Source organism: Mytilus edulis, chromosome 9 (genome assembly GCF_963676685.1).
Source record: "Mytilus edulis chromosome 9, xbMytEdul2.2, whole genome shotgun sequence".
Taxonomy (NCBI): Eukaryota; Metazoa; Mollusca; class Bivalvia; order Mytilida; family Mytilidae; genus Mytilus; species Mytilus edulis.
In genome coordinates this window covers 24620341-24644573 of record NC_092352.1, presented here as the reverse complement: position 1 = coordinate 24644573, position 24233 = coordinate 24620341, and the positions used below count along the sequence as shown (strand labels likewise).

Genomic DNA, 24233 nt, shown 5'->3' with positions numbered 1-24233 from the left:
GTGCTGAAAGTAATAGGATAGTCATACAAAAAAATGTCCATTGCAATTGAACAAATTTAAATAGATTGTCAAAATACAAATAAAAGATTTTTGTTTGTTATGCGTTGGTCAAGAATAATCTTTAATCCCTAATTTCTATTGTGATTCATAGTAAAAGCACCGTGGTCAAAGCTAGTTTTTGTGTTTCGGCTGACTATCGAATCGATATATTCAACAACATGCAACTCCTGCATGCAAAATTAACCTCACACACCATTTATATTGTTGTTAATTTCGGAACTTTTCTTATGGCATAAAACATTATATCTATATTTTTGTTTTATACAACTTCTGGTTTCGAGCGTACCAAAAGGAAACTTTTTCAGATACACGTGTTGTGCGTACGGATTACCGAGTACCATCACGTGACTTTGCACATTCACATCACCTTAAATGATAAATCAACATAAAAATTATGTTCAACTGTTTCTAGAGCAAACCGGATACCTGTACAGCGACAACTTGTTGGGCTTGTTGACAGGAAATCAGAAAAAACAAAACGAAAGTATTCACGTTGTTACTGGCTATCTGCATGAAAGCTTAGTCGTGACCTGCTTAAAGGTTCATGAAAATATATGTCATTTTAACTGACAAAAATGTGTATAGTATTCGTTTACCATCAAGCATTGCACAAAAAGAGTTGATATACAGTAACTATTATTATATAGGAATCTTATCGGTGCATTACATTTCAACTTAATTTAGTATTAAAAATTTCATAACAAATTAGTAAATTATTAAATTTTAACAATACTATATGTTTGTTTCGTTTGCTAAGCCTGGAAGAGGATACTTGGTTGACAAACTATTTATTTCAACTTGACCTTTTAAACACTGTCCCTTATCCGGGCCTGGGCCTTTTTTTCGTGGTGCTGTTCTAATACAACCAACGTCATAAGATTGAAATGAATTATTCTCAAGTAAAGAAATTTTGCCAATGTCACAGGTGCACCCAATCAAAATGGTCAAATGCTGTAGTTCCATTGGACTATCATTCTCACACACAAAAATTGACATTCTTGTATGATACTAAAGCCAATTACGGTAGGAGTTACAAAGAACAATGTAATGGACTAGATGCCCTTTATCTTATTTTAAGGGAGGATGAATAGGTCCCAAACATGCCTTTTCTGAGGCAGGTAAAAACTAGTCGAATTGTAAATTTTAAAAGTATTTAGTTAACAATAATATGAATATATGTTAGTTACTCTGTATTACGTTAATATTACAGAAAAAAATAACCTGATGCTTAAAGATTCATTTTAAAAAAGATTTGACTTTAAGGATTTCCACTTAGTTCATCATTCTGTGTGTTAGTATATGGAACTGCAAACACAGATTTGATCATTCAAAAATATACATGGAGACAGAAAATTGGAAAATATTCAAATTAAAGTACTTTTAATCCTTAGCACTTTTCATATAACTACCACACACAATATCAAATGATTTTCTCAGAACCAATCTTCAATAAAGGGAATTTGATTTCCGACATCCTGAAAATAAAATTGTTAGATACATTGTGTAATGTTCCTAAAAGAATTTGAAAACGTGAATACTTTCAGGGAGATGTAACGAGGAATCAGAATAAAATCAATGTGTGTTCCAACATCAAACTAATTTAAATAATCTTGAATATATGAATACAGGTTCATGAGTTAACGCATGTTTAGTATGCATAATTGGCACAAAAAGTCGATATACTCTTGTATATTCCGCGTTTTACATCAACTTCGTGGATTTTCAATTCTTCTGTTATATAAAAAAAAAAATAACACATACATGTTCTTGCTGCTTAAATATCTATTCAGACAATGACCATTTCAAATGGGCAATATTTTTTCATCTTAGTGTAATAGTTTAGAAAAATAATGCTTCTCTGTTTAAGAAAACATTCAACACCCCGTTAATGAGTTGAATATAAAATAAGGCTGTGTCTTTGTGAAGTAGCATATTCACAAAGCATATGTAGTAACAACTGGATTATAATTTTCAAACTAAAGTACCTACGAATACTCAATGACAGACATAACTGATAGTTTAGATGTTCAACTTAGAGATTTTTAATTGGCTATACAACTTCCCATATGCATCCTCAACCATGACATTATGAAGGTATATTTCAAACAAACACTAAAATCACAAAACATTTCGTACGTTTCAGTTTTATTTTGGAAATCTGCACAACAGATACGAGAAAATTGCAAACGATACATTGTAACTAAATGAACCTTTCACAGTTGTGAATTCTAGACAACAATGTTTTCAGTAAGCTGTTATTGTAGTTTTACTTTCAACGGCTTTGAATAGCGAGCAAATTGACGTTTATAGTAAAATACAATATTTATTGTATCATAATTTATTTACGAATTAGATATACTTGATCTTTCAACCGTATATATTGCTATTTCTGACATTTTTTCTATCTTAAAAATGTTTTAGTTATATCATATGATAAAGACATGTGGCTCAGTAATTATTAGTACATGTTAAGTAATAATAAATTATACATTTATTTTTATCAACAATATTGTTTCAATTTACGTTTACCCTTTTTACAATTATCTGAGAAAAAACTCAAAACAGATACTAATATAATATGATAGTCTAAGTTCATACAACAAATCAAAGTAAGTTACTTTTCTCAATCAACTCTTTATAGGTTTTGTGTCATGTTTTCCACTACACAGACTGCTCTACTATCCTTTATAAAGTTTAAGGCTGAATTTACATATACTTATCCTATATCATCTCTTACCCTAACCTAATCTGATTGGAACTAGAAATCACTGTACTCTATGGTTATGGATGACGTACGTCTGGGGAGATTCACTTTGACTATTGAAATACTATTATTCTAGAAAGTAAAAAACGCAAGAAAACTTACTAGAAGAAAACCAAAACAATAGGGATTGGTTTAACCCGACTAGTCCAGTCGTTATATTCCAACTAACTATCGATCGCTAAATTAACGAGAGGACACTGACCAATAAGGGGCGCCGCTGAATCATTCGAGTTAGGATTGGTTATATGACTCAGAAAGACGGGAAATGGTTATACGATCGTGTTGGTCTGTTTCGTAATGACTTGTCATGTACAAAGGAGAAAAAAGATATATTTGTATACATCAACCTTGATTTTTGTTCAGTTTGATGTGTGTATTTGAATTGACTGCATGTGTTATGCCCCCACGGCAAAATGTCTGTCCGTCCAGATAAAGATACATGATATGTCTGGCTATCTGCTCCTTCAATTTTTGAGCTACAGCTTTAACGAATGTAGGTCATTTTATCTCATAATAGAGGTGTTCAGGTCCATGTAGGATTTTGATTTTTAAAGTTAAAATTCCAGGTATTTTGATTAAGTCATTTTTGGTACTGGCTGCCTCCTCCTATAATTTTTGAGTAACATCATTACAAATTTCTAGGTATTGTACATGTAATGACTATCAAGTTTTACATTCCAAAATAGACAACATAGGTTGTTTGAAAACTGAATTTCGATCACTTATTTTTACAACACTTCATGTCACGCATGTGTCTGTATTCTAAAGCACAATAACGTTGCATATGTTGTTTGTACTATAACTTATGACGATGATTTTGCCTTGAATCAATGAAAATAGACTCAGAAATGTGGATGCAACAAAGTTCTTGTATAACTAATTTGCGTGAGAAATGTACTCTGACATGTGTTGTCCTATCAAAGTTCGGCATTATTCTGTAATTAACAACACAGTCTATGATGAAACATTGGAGAAAAAAAAAACAATTTAAAAATGTTTCCGATGATAATTATTAAAAATCGAATGCTATAATGAAAATGAAATATAAAGGTTTGTGATAATGCGACACAAGAACGCAAAGTTACCAGAACGCTGAGAAGTGTAGTTACAGACCAACCTACCGTCATCTATTATGGTATATGTTCACAGATCATGCATAAGGCTTTTAATCATATCATTGCATCATTGCAAAACGTAAACCGATGGTCTGACAATTATAGTTAGTTTGCAAGACTACAAAATGAGATTACATTAATCTATATTGCTGTAAAATTAGGGCGCTAAAATTGTAAAATAATTTGGAAATATCCCGAGAATATTACTGAATCATTTATGAACATTTTCAGTTCTTGAGAGTTCTAGCACGGAAAAATGTGCTCATACAAATTTTAAAAGAATTGTATAGATATTCGACTCCAGTAAGTCTGTGTTCTGATAGAATTAGGGGGAAAAGTGAACGAATGGTGTCACTGGTGAGGCTTCATTACTCTTCGTAATTTAACACGGGATGAATACATATGTACAAGCTCACCTTAAGTATTAAATAAAAAAAGTAAAAATATGTTTAAAAAAGATATACTAGTAAAAGGTTTAACAAACCCAGCATTGTGTTTATTATTTACGGAAGTAATGACCTCGGAAACTATGCCAGTTTTCGTGTTAAAATGTGTGTGTCCACCTATTAAAAGTAATTAATTCTACGTATTATTATAAAGCGATGCACTGTTTGTTATTAATATAACACGACCGATATAGCTGTAGATACTACTCTTCTCCTATCTGTTTTACTGTTTTATTTGTACATCTTTTACTTCCAGTTTGTCGTGATCGAAATTAAAGTTGGACGGATGCAACAACCTTTGTTTTCATTTGTCTGTACTCATCCAGATGTTCATAAATTGTCTGTGGAATCTGGTGTTAATTCAATACTTGTTTCTCCAAAACATTCTAAAAACAAAGACCGTATAGCAATATATACAACATATGATATAGATACAGTATTAAGTTCAGACTTCGATTGGAAAGTTCAGTCGTAGAGTTCATATTTAGCTACATATAAAATCAAAACATATTGATTTTGAATGCATGTCTGCAAAGTTCCCCATTTCCATTATCAATTTTATAGTAAGTATTTATCAAAAACTCTAAAATGACTGTTTCAATTTTTTTAAATCGAAAAAGTTAGGATTGTCTATCTCATGAATAGATTACCATAGATGTATTTGGCAAAACCTTTCGCAATTGTCTGTCCTCAATACTCTTCAACTTCGTACTTTATTTTCTTAACGTTTGGTGTGCACAATTTTAATCCTGGTGTCTATGAACTGCGCTACAGCCCAAGATAAAGCCGACGAGCCATGCATCACGTACTAACGAAGGCTGTATAAATACATCCTAGTTGGTCGATTGGTCTACGTTATATGACCGCCATGGTATTGTTTTCGGAACCCAGTGCTGTAGGAGTTGCTAAGATGAAACAGAAGCATGCATATAAGTTCAAATCTTTGAGGACAAAATTTGCTAATTTGCAAATATTAGTGCATACGTTGTTGGGCTAATCAGAACAAGTGTTTAATATGCATATAACATTTATCCATCTATTATTTTCCAATGTTGTAGCCAATTTACGCACCCTGGCTTTCAAATGTCTTAGCGTTGATGAAGGTTAACCCAGAAAAAAGACCACGAAATTTATTTCATCTGTTATTTTTATCTACTATCTGACCATGTAGATTGAAATTTCGGGAGTGCATGTTTATTTCATTTGCCAGCACTGTGTAGATACTGCATGATGTTAGTCACACAGGGTACTAAGTAACTCAGGGTATCATCAGCTCAGTGGACGGTGTTTCGATACTGATTCTTTATAACATTTATAACTACCCGTTTATAAATTAAGAAATGATTAAGAAACAATAGTTTCAGCTACCTCGAATAAATTTAACCATAGGTGAACTGATAATGTCCTGTTGGTAAAATAGCTCCTGCGGTTGTATTCAATTTTACCATTGATGTATTTGGCTCTCTTCTTTTAAAGATAACTTTTTTCATTCATAAGTCTGATAAAGTCGGACAAGAAAGCACATTTAATGAATGGAATTGATAGTATCTGCATTTCTTTAATAATATTATGTTATTGTGTTGTCGAGAAGGAAACTTGAGTGGGTGGCAGAAAGTCCTAATGATTCTATAAAGAACACTTGAACTAAATTAATTTTACACTGCTATTGACAATCTTGTAAATTAAGACAACAAGTTAATATCTTTATTCGCTAAATTTAACGTTTTCCACATCGACAAAGAGACATTTTGCTTATTAAATCACAATTTCTTACTACGCACAGGTCATTTTATTGTTAAAAGTACATACAATTAGCCTTCATCCAATTGAGAGAGATTTTTAAGTTAATTTATGACTATTACATTATAACTATAAATATCAGCTTGGACTGAGTAGGTTCTTCTAACTTCTTGTTTTGTCAATTGTTTTGCGTTTTCTTTATATACATAATGAACTATGGGTATCTGTGTCATTTAGAGACTTCTTACATTGAAAATAGTAGGAATGATGAAGCTATGAAGATTGTAAGTTTTTATCTCTATCAATCGAATGTGCTTTAGGCCTCAGTGGCCGAGTGGGGCAAGTAGCTAATCTGCAGATTGAGGCAGCGAGATAACGGTCTCACCAAAGTTTCGATCAAGAAGATAAAAAAAAGAGAATGACAGAGAGGCAAAATATACCAAAGTATTACACATTATACCAGTGAAGATTGTCTCAATCTTTCTCCACCCTTAACTTAGTGAAAAAGTCAAAGAATATAAAGTGCATCTTTGTTTCATGAAAATTACTAACATACATGTAGCTACAAATACATAAGTCCTTGATTAAGGGAACGGACAAAATGTGAAACTATGATACTTGGTTTTATTTCATCAAAACTATGAGAAGGTTTGTGGAATCATGTTTAATTGGTTCATCGAAACCAAGCTTCGGGCGAAGTAACCGGTAACCCCTTCAAGTGGCAGATCCCTGGGGTGGGGGAGGTCCGTGGGTTTGAACTCCCTTTTTTTACGATCAATACATTTGGGGACATGAATACATTTCGGGACATATAGTTGGAACCCCTTCTATCCTGGGATGGGAACTACCATTTAAAAATGGCTGGATCCGCCCCTGTCTCTCTACTTTTTATCCCCTGAGTTTAAGCTAAAAGGTATCATTTGTAAATTGGCAAGTTGCCATTCTGAGAGTAGTTTTAAAGATAAATAGACATTTCTGTATAATTTACCGTCTTAAATCGACACCATATTGTAAATCAAGGATCTGATGAAATTAAAAGAAAACGTTGTATGTTATCAAAATAATATTCTGAAGAAAAAATACAATTTCTGTAAAACGAAAGATAACTGGCATGGCTTTTTTTTGTTGTTGTCAAAAGTAAACTCATTGTTAGTAAAACAATCAACTGCAATTTTAATTGAATTAAAGCAACGATTCAAGGCACGACAAATTCAATCAACTTTCTCTGCAGCAGCAGTTTGGAAGCAAAATCAATATCATAACACTAAGTAAGTGTTCATTTTCGTTCGACGTTATATAAAATTCAGGAAATCAATTCAAATTAACCGAAAGAACGATATTAAAAAAAATAAAAATCAAACAGACAAACTTGAAACATCTTTACAGAATATCAGGAGCTTCTGATATAATGAACTTCAACAAATAAATGGATCAATCATCTTAAATATTTTCATGTTACAGTAAAATTAACATTTCAAGTTTAGCTTATAGTCGCACATATATTATTAATATATGTGCGACTAATTATTCCATTCGTATTTTTATATTTCAAAATGACTAACTGACCCATAATACTATACTTTTAGACGGAGAAACGGTTTGATTGTACTATTACTATACTACATTTTGTAAGTTGAAGTCACGGTTTCAGATTTTTGTTGTCAAGCACAACTTTGGCTTGGAAATAAAAATTCACAGATTTTAATCAAATTTTATCACCAAATTTTATATATTTTTTCTTATGCTTTCTTGTTTTATTTGTTGGATAGACTTTTAATACAATATGTGTAAATGATAAGATATTCACGACGGTTTGAGCTTGTGAGTTCATTTCATGGCATTCATATTATGATTTATTGATGTTTTTGCGAAAGTCAACTCTATCAAGGATGGACCTGTCATGGTCAGGTCAAGGCTGACTTAAGATTACTTTGGTCTGTTACTGTTCAGATACAGTGTGCAACCAGAGGTTCTTAATTTACAACGTATCTTATTGTGGTGCTCCTCCAGAAAGGAGGCTTATACAGAGCATACATTAAAAAATCGTTTCTTTCCCTCCCCATAAAATGTCCCAATCAAAAACACGAGAAAGTTACAGTTGAAGATGTTCATTACCTTAAGGATAGCATTTTGTCGTAGTTACTGTACCAGAGCTGCAGCGCAGAACATTATAAAGAAAGAGAGTAGAGTAAACAATTGAAAATTTCCTATAATCCATGTCCCTTTAGGTTCATCATAACAAATGGATAAAAATGACAGTGTTTAGACTTCAACAACTACTCTGAGTACAGACAAACCTTTCTAGTTGGAAAAGTTTTAAGCCCTGGTATCCACAGACCACTAGATATGTAAAGGGAAAGAAATGTGCTAATTTTCCTGTCAATATAATACTAGTCTTGCCAAAATGATGTATTTCCTACCGTAGTCTATAAATTATCATGCAGTCATCATGTTGGTTTTGTTCGGACTTTGTTATTGTACTTATCACACAGAAACTCTGCATTGATGTCACAAGTCTTTATGCAGAAAAAGTTTATTCTACTCTTCTAAATAAAAAAAAAATTTCTTATGATATGTTTTCATTGTTACATGTACATGATGTATACTAAAGTATTGTACAAAAATACCAATTCTAACACACCCGTGGTTAAATATGAATATATTGCCAGGGCTGTTCCGATCTTTTTTATAAGAATATAAGCATTTTACAGGAAAATACATGCTTGTGAAATCAAAAATCATCACAACAAGGAAACGTAAACAAACGATGCTAAAATGTGGTATAAATGTGATATAAGCTATTTTTTTTTATACATATGTATGCATGTAAGACTAATAGTAAATTATCATTTAGATTCATCCAAAAACTATTAAATACGTTATGGTAAATAATTTAAGCATGTCACTAATTCAGTTTACTCCGTCCTTTTACTCCAATTTGATAGTGCTTTTATTTATGGAAACGGCAAATATTTGCCTCCACCTAGAGCACTTCGATCCAAAATAATTGCATTATTTGTCCTATTAGAATAGAAATAATTCATAGGGGCTTAAATATATCGTGATTTTACCACAGGTTGTCCCTTTATGCTGATATTTTACCCCTTGCTATCGCTTACATTTTTGTACATGGCTTAGGGTAAAATATTTGTCTTAAAGGGTCCACCATGTGGTAAAATCACGATATATTCAAGTCCCCATGAATTATTTCTTAATTTTCTAGTGGCCATTTCAAACCTGACTTTCTCAAAAAAATCTCTTTATATTTGAAAACAATCATTTGTTTATAAGAAAAATGATTTTTATTACCTATAACTATAATGACATTATTTTGCCAAATTAGTGACCAAGACGCTATAAATCCTTTAGATTAACAGTCAAGTGTATAACTTAAATAAGTTATTAGAAAAAAGTACTGTGCATATGATGTCTTACATTGTAAATAATATTTTGTAGGAATTCAAGAAAAGATTTTTTGATACATTGAGATTATATGTAAAAGGTGGCTCTGGTGGTCAAGGATATTCCAAATATGGTGGTGTAGGTGGGAAAGGAGGTGATGTTATACTGCGCTGTGTAGGTGCTAGTTCTCATCTGACAAAAGTTAAAGACAAATATCCTGAGAAGAGGTGTTTAGCACAGACGGGTAAAAACAGCGGGTAAAGTCTTATAACATCCATAAAACATGTCAGAGTAGAACAAGTATATTTTTAATTGACTATAATTTCTGTTAAAAAAAGACAGTACAATGTAGATACCAAAGTGACAATAAAAGAAATTTCAAGTTAAAATGAGAAAAACAACAGTAACATTACAATGTACAAAAAAATAAAACAAAGAAAATAAAAACAACAGCCTATAAAACACTACATCATGTACATAGAAAATAAGGATTGGTAAAAATAAAAACATATTTTTCAATGAAAAAAGTTGGTAGGTAAAAAAATGAATCAAAAATTCTAGGAAAATTCCTGTCTGAAAAGCATTTTTAATATAATACATATATACTTGTCATTCTTGTAACAATTTACCTCTAAATTTTTTTAATATTTTTTTTTTTAATTAGAATGAAATTCAAATTAGTGTGGCTGTGGCCATTGATTGACACATTAAATTCATCCGTTGACTGGGACAATTTACGTGAACGTTTGTCTGTAATGACCACTGTTCACGACGTACCTACGATAGACATTTAAACTGTGGGGTCACCAAAGGTTTCTTAACGCCTTTAATTATAAAATAATTCGAAAAATTAATCAGGAATAACCTTTATGTTTTGATTTATATAATTGATATAAATCAAAACATTGTGTTATTTCTGATTAATTTTTCGAATTACTTTATTAAGGTGTTGAGAACCTTTGGTGACCCCATAGTTTAAGTGTCTTTAAAAAGTACATAGTGAGCATTGGTCGTTACATACAAACGTTCACCTAAATTGTCCTAGTCAATGGATGAATTTAATGTGTCAATCAATGACCACAGCCACACTGTTTTGAATTTCATTCTAAAGCATCAAAGCATTTGTTTATAAATGTAGTAACCTCAAGGCTCCTTGCCAACACAAAAATATCCAATGGAAATATGGTGCTTTGTAGATTAAATAAATAATTAAAGGATATAATTTTGTCACAATTCAACCCATTGAAGATTTTAGTATAATGTAACTTATTCAACAATAGCAATGGTACAACAAGAAAGTTATGATAAATTGACTGGATGAATAACACTATATACTGTACTCTAGAACTTATTTGTTGTGTTTGGGGGGGTGGGGGGAAGACAAGCAGCCTGAAAGTAAGGAATAAATTTAAATCACCAAATGTTTATGGTTTTAGAAATTTGAGACATTTATTAAAAGTCAAAATAGAATAAAACCCAATGGTATTATATTAGGCTGGTTGAGATCTCTTAACTGCCTTGAACCAAAGCATACTCACCACATCTAGAATTTGGAACATATTCAGGGGTAGTTACATTTGTATATCTCAATTTTAAAACCCTTAAAGCAATATGGTGTTGATTGCAGATCTTTGACAGTCTGTAAAATTTATTCAAAGCATTTTGTGACTTGTACAAACCTGCCAACTGTCACCGTTTAATGGAGATTTTCCCAATGAGAGGTATTGACAAACAAATATATATTTTGAAATTCTTTGTCACATTAACTAAATATCTCAAAACAGGCACTCAAATGAAATAATAGTAGGTAGTAGATTATAAACACTTATGACAATAAAAAAGGAGCATTAGGTCCTCTTGCACTTAAAATCCCCCATTGAGATTTTGAAAAGTTGGCAGGTATACTTGTAGTATTTCCTTTTTTGGGGGGTTGCTGACTTATATACATCATGCATGATATATGTATTCCCTTATCTTCTGTTCATATGAATTCCAATCATAATTTATTATGTTGCAAAATTTCACACGAAGAGCTTTTTGTCATATTTTTTTATGTATATTTTTACTTTCAGTAAACGCCATTTGTTAGGAGACAATGGTGAAAATTTAACTATAGAGGTGCCTGCAGGGATAATAGTTAGAAATGATGAAGGAAGAGAGATAGGTAAATGAACTTTAAAAAAATAAATAATCAGAATACTAAGTTGAGTATTTGTAACAAAAAATATGTTCCGGCGTGACATTTGTTCCGCTGGAACAAATTTCATAGGAAATATGTTCCGCCGGAACTTATATCACAGAAAATATGTTCCAGCATTGTAAAATTTGTTCCGGAACTAATTTTTTGACCAAATATGAAATAAGTTCCGGAACAAATATCATAGCTCTATGAATTTTGTTCCAGTTAATATTAAAAGTTTTAAATAAGTTCCTGTGATATTAGTTGAAGACCAATATGTACATATTTCAAAGAAATCAATGAATAAGTTCTTCTCAAACCTATTTTCACTGAAATAAGTACCTTTGCAACATATTGCACAGCGAAACATTTTCTTGTTACACTTAAATTATAAAGCAAGCTAAATGCTGCACTGAGTGTGCTGGCATGGGATACTTGTGCAATTGTAGGCATGACTGTAAAGTTCTACAGGATAAAGTGATAGTAATTTATCATAATTTCTATCTATGTTTTATGTGGTATTCCTCCTAGGTTCCTGTTAAATGTCATGGCCCTGTTTCTAGTCATACATGTACTCGTCATGGAACAGTTTCAAAAGAGTGTGTCTTTTGTTTCTTCGTGTCCTATGGAATCATTAATCAGTTATTTTGTCCTTCTCAAATTTGTTCATATGTTCATGTTCATCTTTGACTTTAATTTTTTCTGAAAGATTTTTTTTCATCCTACTCTTTTCTGGCTCAAAGTGGGACTGTCATTTTGATATTTTTTACGTTTATAATTAAACATTTGCTACAGTCCACACTGAGATTCTTATTGGATGATTTACATTTTTCATTTATTATATTATCAATATATTATACTTATTTTATAATGCACTTGAATGATAACTTTAAACTCATTGATGACAAATGTTCAGTATATAAGATAACCTGTTTAACCAGTGGAACATATTTCACAGACTAGGAACTTATTTTACCAGGTGAGGAACAAATTTCACAAACCCAGAACTTATTTCACCAGGTAAGGAACAAATCTCATAAATCTGGAACCTATTTCACTAGGTAAGAACAAATTTCACCAACCCGGTACTTATTTCACCAGGTAAAGTGTGGAACTTATTTCATAGAGATGGAACAAATTATATTGAAATTATCTATGAAAAAAGTTCTCCCAGAACATATTTCCTGTGATATTAGTTCCACTGGAACTTTTTTCACAGGAACAAATTTTGGCTCACATATTCACTTAGAAACAACAACAAAAAACCAAAATTTATCACTGAAAGTTTACAGAAGACACACTGACAAACAAATTAGTATATGTAGTATATATTGCATACAAGGCTCATGAAGACCAAACTTTGACCAATAATGGGTAACTCATAAATTGTGACTTGAATGGAGAGTTGTCTCATTGTCACATCTTCTTGTATCTATGTATATACAGTACCCTTCAAGAGTACCAACTCTCCCACACCCTACACCGAGGAAAATGTCGGAGCCACTCCGAAAAACTCCGATATTCCTCCCAAAATGTTGGGAGGAATTTGGGAGTAATCTCTCCCAAAATCAGGTAAATGTTTATTGTGATAACGAGCTCACTCTCTACACCGAGGAATTAATTGCCCTTATCCTACTTTGATCTATACCGGCACAAGACTGAATGGGTAATTGGATTACCTGACAGGTAAAGGTTGAAGTAATAAAGAATTATATTTCCGGTCTACTGTACCAGTTTAAGTGTCAAACAGGTGTATAATTTTAAATGTCTTTAATACTAATTAAATTTCATTTGTGGTAATAAAAATTAAAGTCAAAATATTTTCGTATTTTTTGTTAGCCCATCTAAAAATATCTTAACCTTAATGTACTTGCTTTAAAAAAAAAACGATTATAAAATATAGCGGAATATGTGAAAAACAAAATATTCTACTTCAAAGTTAAAGTCTTTATTTAAAAATTATAAGTCTAAAAGTTTTATATATGCAAGTAAAAAGGAAAATTTATTCACCATTCATTAGACAAAATAATTGCCCCGTAATAATTGTGTAAATCTACGGCATTTTCTTTTTACGATTATCTAATTGCTGGAATGAATAAAAGATTTAAAAGCAAAATGTTGTTGTTAATTCTTTCAATTGTATTCAAGTTTTATAAAAAATGAAAACTACTTAATTTTGACCTCGATGTCTTCACCAGTAAATTAATATTTTATTGACGAAATGAGCATACTTGTGTAAAAATAACCGGAAACTTTCGCTAAAATAATTTGAGCAGTTAAATAAAATTACGTGTTTGAAAGTTTTGTATATTCAAGTAAAAAGGAAAATATTATTCACCATTCGTTATGCTTAACAATTACGGCATTTTCGTTTTACGATTTGTTGGCAGTACAGCAGAATAATAATACATTTCCGTTAACTTACAACAGGAATACTTCCAGCTGCATTAATTCAACTTTGTTTAATATTAACTTTCGCACAATGAATGTAAATTTGTGTATTTTCAACAAAAGATTTTAAAAACAATTATTTGCCGTGCGAAGACAATTCCACGATACGCATCTCAGTTATCAACAGTTTGGGTTGAACTTGAACTTGACTTACTTAACAATGTTAAATGCTAAAAATAGTTAACATCAATGTTATCCACAGCACGAGTTTTTTAAAGGGCGGGAAAAATATCGCGTACTAGTAAACTCAGGTGACCTTTCTGGCCGACCGTGGGAAAGTCCATTCAAGGTTTCTAAAGTTGCAGAACGACATTTTTGTGCAATCGTATTGAGGCTCCAGAAGGTCCTTTTACAATTGATTTATCGGGAAAATATAATTCTTATCCGAATAAACGTGAACACATTTTTAACTATTTGAATTTTAATGTTTTATCTTTCAAAAAAGAAAGTACATTTATAGTTATATGTCCATGGTCAATAATATAGATTTACAGTTGGTGATGTATTAATTGAAATTATGATGGAAATTGTCCGGGGTGATTAATTGTATTCAAATGACAATAATCATGATAATACGATAAAGAAATGCCAATTGTAGGCGGTTGGGAAATTTTGAAAATAAAATGATGACTGATTTAACAGGAATAGAATATTATGATGGGCAATTATGAGGTTTGATAAATTTTATTAATAATTAAAGGATTAGTGACGGACCTATCGGATAGCGATAAGCGGATTACTTATCATCACAACTTTTAACATCTTTTGTAAACATAAAATGATTGAGCGTCATAAACTTGTCAAACACCGGTAGAATTATAGTACATTTATTATATAATTAATGTGAAAATATTTTTCACTTTCCAAATTCAAATGACGAAATTGATATAAATACTTTCGTCAATTTGAAAACCGTTCCGTAAAATGCGAAAATGACGAGCACTATCAATATCACTTGAAATTATTTCCTTTGTCAACAGAGTTGTCATTTAACAGTTTCTGTTCGTAATTTGAATTATTCTAGTCTGTATAAATGTACCGAGGTGGTGAAACATAATATTTTACATTGCTCAATAAATTAAGTTTACTTGATGATCCGATGAATCGGGTTACCGAAAAAACAACATGATTTTATTAGCCAGTTGATTTTTTAATAATGAACAATTAATGCGCTGATATTGCTTATTGAATAAGTTATAAAAGAAACTAACTGTGGCAAAATCGTCCTTGCTGAAAGAACACAGTTACACAATGTATGACCTGACCGGACTGTAATAGAAACACAAATTAACAATTTTCTTCATACTTTTTCGTATGTACGTTCTATTTTAAAGATAACGGCATAAGACACAAATATAAAGGATAATAATTATCTTATTCTAAATGATATTGTCACATCTTTATCTGTCAAAGAAAGGAAAACATTTGTTCAATTTATAATACCGTGATTTTAAAGCACACCTGTGCAACCAAGATCGATTAAATGTTCAAAGGTAAATTATCTGGGTAATCCAATTATGTTGTCACGCGTCGTTAATTTGAAGTACATCCGATGGGCAATAAACCAATTAACAGCCACGCGGTGTTGGGAGAGAATCTTTGGAGGATTTTAGGAGTGAAATCCGCGGTACGCGGTGTGATTCCGAGAAACACGGAAATCGGAGAAAAAAGTTATCGAATCGATATTTTTGAAGAGTACTGTAATGTCTATTCAATAGTTCATATCATTCGCCAAATTAATGTCAAAGGAAAGGGAGAGAAAAATTTGAAGAATTTATTCAGTAGAAGTTACCTATCAGCCATATCTTTTGATTGGTTTTAGGTTCTAAGTGATACTTCAAACATATACATGTTTTACATTGTCTTATCGGGGACTTATAAAGCTGACTATGCGGTATGGACTTTGCTGATTGTCAAAGGCCATACTGTGACCTACAGTTGTTAATTACTGTGTTATTTTGGTCTCTTGTGGATAGTTGTCTCATTGGCAATTATACCACATCTTCTTTTTTATACTAACCATAATACACCATTTTTAGCTCACCTGGCCCAAGGGGCCAAGTGAGCTTTTCCAATCACTTTGCGTCCGGGGTCCGTCGTCGTTAACTTTTACAAAAATCTTCTCCTCTGAAACTACTGGGCCAAATTAACCCAAACTTGGCCACAATCATCATTGGGGTATCTAGTTTTAAAAAATGTGTCCAGTGACCGGGCCAACCAACCAAGATGGCCGCCATGGCTTAAAATAGAACATAGAGGTAAAATGCAGTTTATGGCTAATTACTCCAAAACCAAAGCATTTAGATCAAATCTGACAGGGAAAAATTGTCAATCAGGTAAAGATCTATCTGCCCTGAAATTTTCAGATGAATCAGACAACCCGTTGTTGGGTTGCTGCCCCTAAATTGGTAATTTTAAGGAAATTTTACTGTTTTTGGTTATTATCTTGAATATTATTATAGATAGAGATAAACTGTAAACAGCAATAATGTTCAGCAAAGTAAGATTTACAAATAAGTCAACATGACCGAAATGGTCAGTTGACCCCTTTAGGAGTTATTGTCCTTTATAGTCAATTTTTAACCATTTTTCGTAAATCTTAGTTATCTTTTACAAAAATCTTCTCCTCTGAAACTAATGGGCCAAATTAAACCAAACTTGGCCACAATCATCATTCGGGTATCTAGTTTAAAAATTGTGTCCGGTGGCCAACCAACCAAGATGGCTGCCATGGCTAAAAATAGAACATAGGGGTAAAATGCAGTTTTTGGCTTATCACTCAAAAACCAAAGCATTTAGAGCAAATCTAACATGTAGTAAAATTGTTTATCAGGTCAAGATCTATCTGCAACAACAAAAGAGAGTTTTTAACCACCTCAGCTGGCTATACAACCCTTGCACAATCAACTGAATTTTGCAGAAATCATTAACAGGATAGATTGCCCTTATATGATAATTTTTTATTATCTTTTTGGTTTTTTTGGCAAAGGGGGAGGGGGGTTGCGCAACAACTTCACAACTTCACAACTTTCTCATTACTTTGCATTTCTCGTTTTTGGCCCCAAAATATAGCAGTTTTACAAAATTGTTAAAATGTAAACTTTTAGTCATTTATTGGATAGTAGAAAGGTTCTGCTACATAAATATGGGCTCTTTTTGCCAATACAATGCACATATATTGAGAACTAGCACCATTAATTCATGCTAAATTACTGAAATCTTCACAATTCCAGCATTTTAGTTAAATTTTAGACGGTTTCCGTGTAAAACGAAAGTGGCCGCATTCGTGTTCATCCAAAATATTGAAATGGAAGTTGTATTTAATGATATTACATTACATATATAAAGATTGAGGATGAACACGGATGCGGCCACTTTCGTTTTTGACAAAAACCATCTGAAAAGTGACATTTTTTTGCATATTTGGTAGATTTCTCATATTTGAGCCAGAATCGGATCGTTTTTAATGACTAAATAAGTTAAAATCTTTCACATAAATTAATTGCATCATATGAAATAGACACTTAAGTGTTTAAAAAGTGGTCAAAATCTTTCGTCAGATGAAACTGAAATTTGAGGCCAAAATCGGTCCTTACCGGACCTACTCCTTTTACAAAATTCTCCCCTGAAACAACTGTCAAATTTAAACAAACTTGGTTTAAATCACCACTAGGATATCCAGGGACCACTGTGTATGATGACCCTGCCTGGCCACATGGCTGAAATAAAACATAGGTTTCAACAACTTCACAACTTCACAACTTTCTCATTACTTTGCATTTCTCGTTAGATAAATTTTTACAAAATTCTCCCCTGAAACAACTGTCAAATTTAAACAAACTTGGTTTAAATCACCACTAGCTATATAGGATATCCAGGGACCACTGTGTATGATGACCCTGCCTGCCCACATGGCTGAAATAAAACATAGGTTTCAAACGCACTTTTTAGTATTATATCTCTGAAACTAAACAACAGTACAACAGTTGCATTTATCATGCATCAATTGTAAATAAAAATATCAGGTGAGCGACACAGGGTCCTTGGACCCTCTAGTTTGTAATGTTAAATTCTCTCTTACTGTAAGTAATAGGATAACTATATTTAGTATGTGCGTACCTTGCAAGGTACTCGTGCCTGCCAGACAGTTTTCACTTGACCTCAACCTCATTTCATGGATCAGTGAACAACCAACCAAGATGGCCGCCATGGCTAAAAATAGAACAGCGGGGTAAAATGTAGAATTGGCTTATAACTCTAAAACCAAAGCATTAAGAGCAAATCTGACAAAGGGTAAAATAATCTATTAGGTCAAGATCTATCTGTACTGAAATTTTCAGACAAATCGGACAACCCGTTGTTTGGTTGCTGCCCCTGAATTAGTAATTTTTTAGGAAATTTTGCAAGTTTTGCTTAATATCTTGAATATTATTATAGATAGAGATAAACTGTAAACAGCGATAATGTTCAGCAAAGTAAGATTTACAAATAAGTCAACATGACCAATGGTCAGATGACCCTTTAAGGAGTTATTGCCCTTTATAGTCGTTTTTTACCACTTTTTCGTAGTATTTTGTAATCTTTTACAAAAATCTTCTCCTCTGAAACTACTGGACCAAGTTTAACCAAACTTGGCCAAAATTATCATTGGAGTATCTAGTTTAAAAAATGTGTGGGGTGACCCTGCCAACCAACCAAGATGGTGGCTATGACTAAAAATAGAACATAGGGGTAAAATGTACATTTTGGCTTATAATTCTGAAACCAAATTGTTAAATTGTTAATCAAGTCAAGATCTATCTGCCCTGAACTGGTTGTTGGATTGCTGCCCCTCAATTGGTAATTTTTAAAGAAATTTTACCGTTTTTGGTTATTATCTTGAATATTTTTATAGATAGAGATAAACTGTAAACATCAATAAAGTTAAGCAAAGTAGGATCTACAAATAGGTCAACATGACCAAAATTGTCAGTTGACTACTTAAGGAGTTATTGCCCTTTATAGTCAATTTACAAAATATTTCCCTCTGTTACTAATGGGCCAAGTTCATTGTAGATATAGATAATTGTAAGTAGCAAGAACGTTCAGTAAAGTAAAAAATTCAAACACATCACCATCTGACACCAAAACACAATTTTGTCATGAATCCATCTGTGTCCTTTGTTTAATATGGACAAACACCAAGGTGAGCGACACAGGCTCTTTAGAGCCTCTAGTTATGTTTACTACTGTTTGCTACAATGACAAGTGAAGTCTCTATTTGTGATTATATAAAAAATTTCTTTACAGCTGATTTGAATAAAGAAGGACAGGAGTTTGTAGTGGCTAAGGGTGGCATTGGTGGTCACCCTGGTAACAATTTTCTTGGAAAAGCAGGAGAGCGTAAAAGTATTACACTTGTGCTGAAACTTATAGCTGATATTGGACTTGTAGGGTAACATTCCTTTCAAATTTTTTTATTGAATATTTAAGCATTGTATTCCAATACTACTAGTTATACATAGATTTTAGAAGATATATAGTCTTTAAACTGTAATTTTGTTAAAGACATTGAAATATTTGAAGGAGAGTTTTTGACTTAAGATAAAGATTTATAGGTAACTGAATTGGCATTGTTAATTTTATGTTTCACTGTTGTCATTTAATGTTGAGTAATTGTATGGTGAGAACCAAACAAATTGGTAAAGAATTGTTCCTGTAACCATGGTAACTCCATGTTCAAACAATCAAGTGTCCAAATGCTGTCAATATTAATATGGTAGATTCTATATGATGTATATCAGGGCTTCCCAAACAAATGTAAGCCAGTTAAAGACTTTTTCAAATTCAGTTTTTAATCTAATTAGAATGTAACAAAAGGCAGTAAAAGAGTAATACTGAAGTGCATACATCATACTTTATCATTTTAGGAAGAGCTATAAAAAATCCACTACCAATTAACAAACTTTAACCTTGATTATTTCTAACTTTTAACAAATAAACACGACATGTAAGGTTACTGTGTCCTTTCTTATGCTCATATATTATTTATTCATGTATCAGAAACAAAATTGCACAAGTAATTTGTTTTATCTTTTCAGTTTTCCAAATGCTGGAAAATCCACATTTTTATCAGCAATTTCAAGAGCCAATCCAAAAGTAGCTAGTTATCCTTGTAAGTAAAAAGTTAATAGCACTTATATAAGAAAATCTTTAAGTCAACTGGTTACATCGAAAGTGAACATACAAACAAGTTTGTATTCCTTTTCTTTCCTTGTTGATCACCAACTTTGCATTTATTTATTTTTTAAATAAAGGAAATCATTTACTCATAATTTTGTATCTAGTCCTAAGTGTGCAGTAAACTTTTATGAATAATTATATGTATGATTATTGAAAGAAAATCACAAATTACTGCTTCTTAATTTTTTTACTGTCAGATTGGCCCCAAAAAAGGGAGTTATATTAAAGAGCAATTTTGTAAAAAAAAAAACACCATTGCATTGGCACAAGGGAATACTCCCCTTCTCTTTTGAGCCACTGTTTTACCCTGTCAGATGAAGAAAGAGAAGTTGCTTTTACCTATGATTCTGAAATAGTGTGATCCCACCCAACATGTATTATAAAAAGTGCATTAGACCTTGTTATATGGTGTAATAATTTATATATTGATAATAACTTTGGCTATCTTCAGATTTCTACTTCAATAAGCTTGGGTTGTTGGGTCACTGTTGGTTTTATTCATGTGTATGCAACATGTCCTTTTAATCATATGAAAGATTTGTACTTTCTCAAAAAAACATTATATAAATGAGATATTATACATTTGTTTGGCTTTAAACATTGTATTTTTACAATGTTTTTTCTTTCCAGTTACAACATTAAAACCACAGATTGGTATGATGGTATATAATGATCACAGACAGGTAATGTTATCAAACTTATAAAAATTATGTCAGAGTTCTCTCATACTAATTACAGCAAGCACTTCAGGCAGTTTTGTATATCAAAATTGTTCTTGAATTCAAAACATGAACTTCAGGTTCAACTGCATATAATGAATAGGGAAATAAAATTGTATTACAGAGATCTGAGATACATCATTCTCAAAAAAATGTTTTAAGGTGTATGTATTCGTATGCTGTCTGATTGTCTCCTTTTGAATAATGACTGATTATCAAGTCCTCATTACATTCATGTGGTAAACTAAAAAGCAATTGCTAGAATAACAAGAGATTAACAGATCAGTTACAAGGTTGTGTATAAATTGAATTTATATGATCTGTCAATTAACCTAATAGATGGTATCCTACTTTGCTTTGCAGAAGTTTTAAAATTTTGGGATCGAAAGGTTAAGTAGATGATTCAGAGTGTAAATTATAAATGAAAATTTGTAAATTTCGATGAAATTACTATTAAGGTAAAAAAAAATATGATTGTTTTTAGTACTTATTTTTCTCTTCCAGATAACAGTTGCAGATTTACCTGGCCTTATTGAGGGAGCCCATGTGAATTATGGACTAGGACATAAATTTTTGCGTCACATAGAAAGAACTAAGTTATTATTATTTATGGTAGATCTGTTTGGATTCCAGTTAAAACCACATACTACCCTACACAGAACAGCATTTGAGACAATAATATTACTAAATAAGGTAAATTTGCTTTTAACCATATGTCAGTAACAGGTTACATGGTTCAAATTATGCTTGCATAAAGTCAATGTTAGGAATGATGACATCTTATTTTTCTGCATTTATGGGCAGTAAACAAAAAGTATTTATCAAACAGTTTTACAGGGTTCAAATGTTTAAGATTTAGTTAAATTACCTGGAGGAGTAGAAAAGAGAATCTTTCCAAAAATAATCCCAGTTCTGATGAAGTTTAACTCTAAAAGCTTACAATAACTTGGTTTTTCTGTAAGTTGTTATCTCTTTAAGTTCATTTTTGTAAACATTCCAGTAACTGTTAAGATGTAGAACAGCTATTGATGGGATTGGTTTCCACATGTTTGTGATATTTCCATATTTCAAGTGATGTTCAATTCGTCATATCTGTATTCCAATTAACTGGTATATATTTTACTTTTAGGAGTTAGAGCTTTACAAAGAGGAGTTGTTGGACAAACCAGCTGTTTTAGCTCTAAACAAGATTGACTGTGATCCAGAAGGCAAAGCTGCTGAGGAAGTTTTACAAAAACTCAAAAATCTACCAGGTATGCTTATAAATTGTCAAAAAGGGTTTCTTAACCAGTAACTGTTTTCTCTTTATATAGAAAATCATTCTTGAAATTCTGTTAATCTGAGTTCTAGGGTTTCATCAGGACCAAATGATAAGCACACTTGATAAGAATTTCAAATGATACCTGTAGATACAACATGTATGTAAACATTTTGTCACACAACCATGATTTTAAGCCAAGTAAAAACAGTGTCAAACATCATTTAATTGTGTGTTGTCCATATACATTTAGAAATCCAAAGATGTGGTATGATATGTTCATGTTGTTCACAAACTTGTCTAGATAGAGCCATCCAGGTTGAACCTTATCCGTTCTTGAACATGTTGAATACCATATGAGAAAAATTAATGTGTTTGCCTCCACTTTAATAATGTATCTTATACTTCACTTCAGTAAGATACATTATTCAATCAATTCAATTCAAGTTCAATTAATGATTTACTGGAGAAATTTAAATTTTATGATTTTTCAATATATCCTTCCTTTTTAACAGAAAAAATATTAAACAGGTGGTATGATGTCATTGAGATAACTATTCAACAGAATCAAATTAAAGCAGATTTCAGCAAATATAGGTCACCATAGGTCCTTCAACAATGAGCAAAACCCATACCATATGGTAAGCTAATTGAGGATTGAACCTAACAAAATGAGGATCAATTTTAACTAGAAAACAGCCACAGCTTATCTTATCATAAACAAAATACTAAATACAAATACGCCAGACAGCATCTAACTGCAAATAATTGAATAACAGGCTCCTGACTATTGTATTTCTTTGATATTATTTTAATTTGATGTAAGAAATTAAATGAAAGTTTTGATATTTTAAATTATTTTTGTACATTTTTTAGAATCATTATCAGAGATTCCAGAGGAATTACGACCACAAAGACTTGTTAAATTTGATGAAATATTTGTGATATCTGCTCAAGACCACAAGGGAACTGACAATATGAAGTCAAAATTACGTCAATTACTGGATGTGTATGCTGATCAAGGAAACACAGAGTTAGCACTTCAAATGAAAGAGACATCACATATAATTGAAAAATCTAAAGAACATAGTAAATGGAAACTTGTGTAGTTTCAAATGAAATTTTTTATTTTAAAATAGTGCTTTGAATTATTTTCTTTTGAAATTTTTGCTTTTGAGCAGTGTGAGATATTGTCCAGTAAACTCTACACATCAACACTTATATTGAACCACCTATGATTTTGTCGTTAAATACTGGGTTTTAATTCATATTATACTTTTCATTTGGTAGTTAGTAAAACCAGACCAGAATATATCCACAGCCAGTTGGAAGTGGTTAAGAGCTTGCACTACATTTGCATTTGTCCATCATTTTGAATTTTGAGTCCTCAATGCTCTTCAACTTACTACTTAATTCTGGCCTTTTAACTATTTTGATTCCAGCATTACTGATGAGTCTTTTGTAGACAAAACATGAGTTTGGCGTACACAATTTTAAGACTTGTATCTATTATGAGTTTATTGACTTTGTTAAATTTACCTCTAATTCATCTGGCCAAGTTTGAGCCATTTCTTATAGTATCTTAGAACCCACCGACCAGTGTGAGCTTTTCTTATTTTGTTTGCATGTATTCTCCTATGTAAACATAATATAAATCATTCTAATCATAACAGTTGACTTATTTTGACCTCCATAATTTTTAGGATGTCAATGGAGTCTTGTTTCAGATTTATTCTTCTAATCTTAAAGGTTACTCCATTAATTCATTTTTTGGTAAAGATTACATGAAATGCAATCAAGACCCTATGAAACTGACTTGATATCCAAACCTTCCAAGGTTAACCACTACTTTGATGATACACAAAAATCAAAACATT

At 31.8% G+C, this 24233-nt stretch overlaps 1 protein-coding gene across 1 annotated transcript; it reads left to right on the top strand.

Moving 5' to 3' along the window:
• Nucleotides 1-8169: 8169 nt before the first annotated feature.
• On the top strand, nt 8170-23492 carry LOC139487870 (GTP-binding protein 10-like). Its single transcript, XM_071273035.1, has 9 exons — nt 8170-8313; nt 9582-9784; nt 11600-11691; nt 19447-19591; nt 20238-20311; nt 21010-21062; nt 21603-21791; nt 22228-22351; nt 23233-23492. The coding sequence occupies exons 1-9, from the start codon at nt 8230-8232 to the stop codon at nt 23463-23465; spliced, it is 1197 nt and encodes a 398-aa protein (XP_071129136.1). The 5' UTR covers nt 8170-8229; the 3' UTR covers nt 23466-23492.
• Nucleotides 23493-24233: the final 741 nt, after the last annotated feature.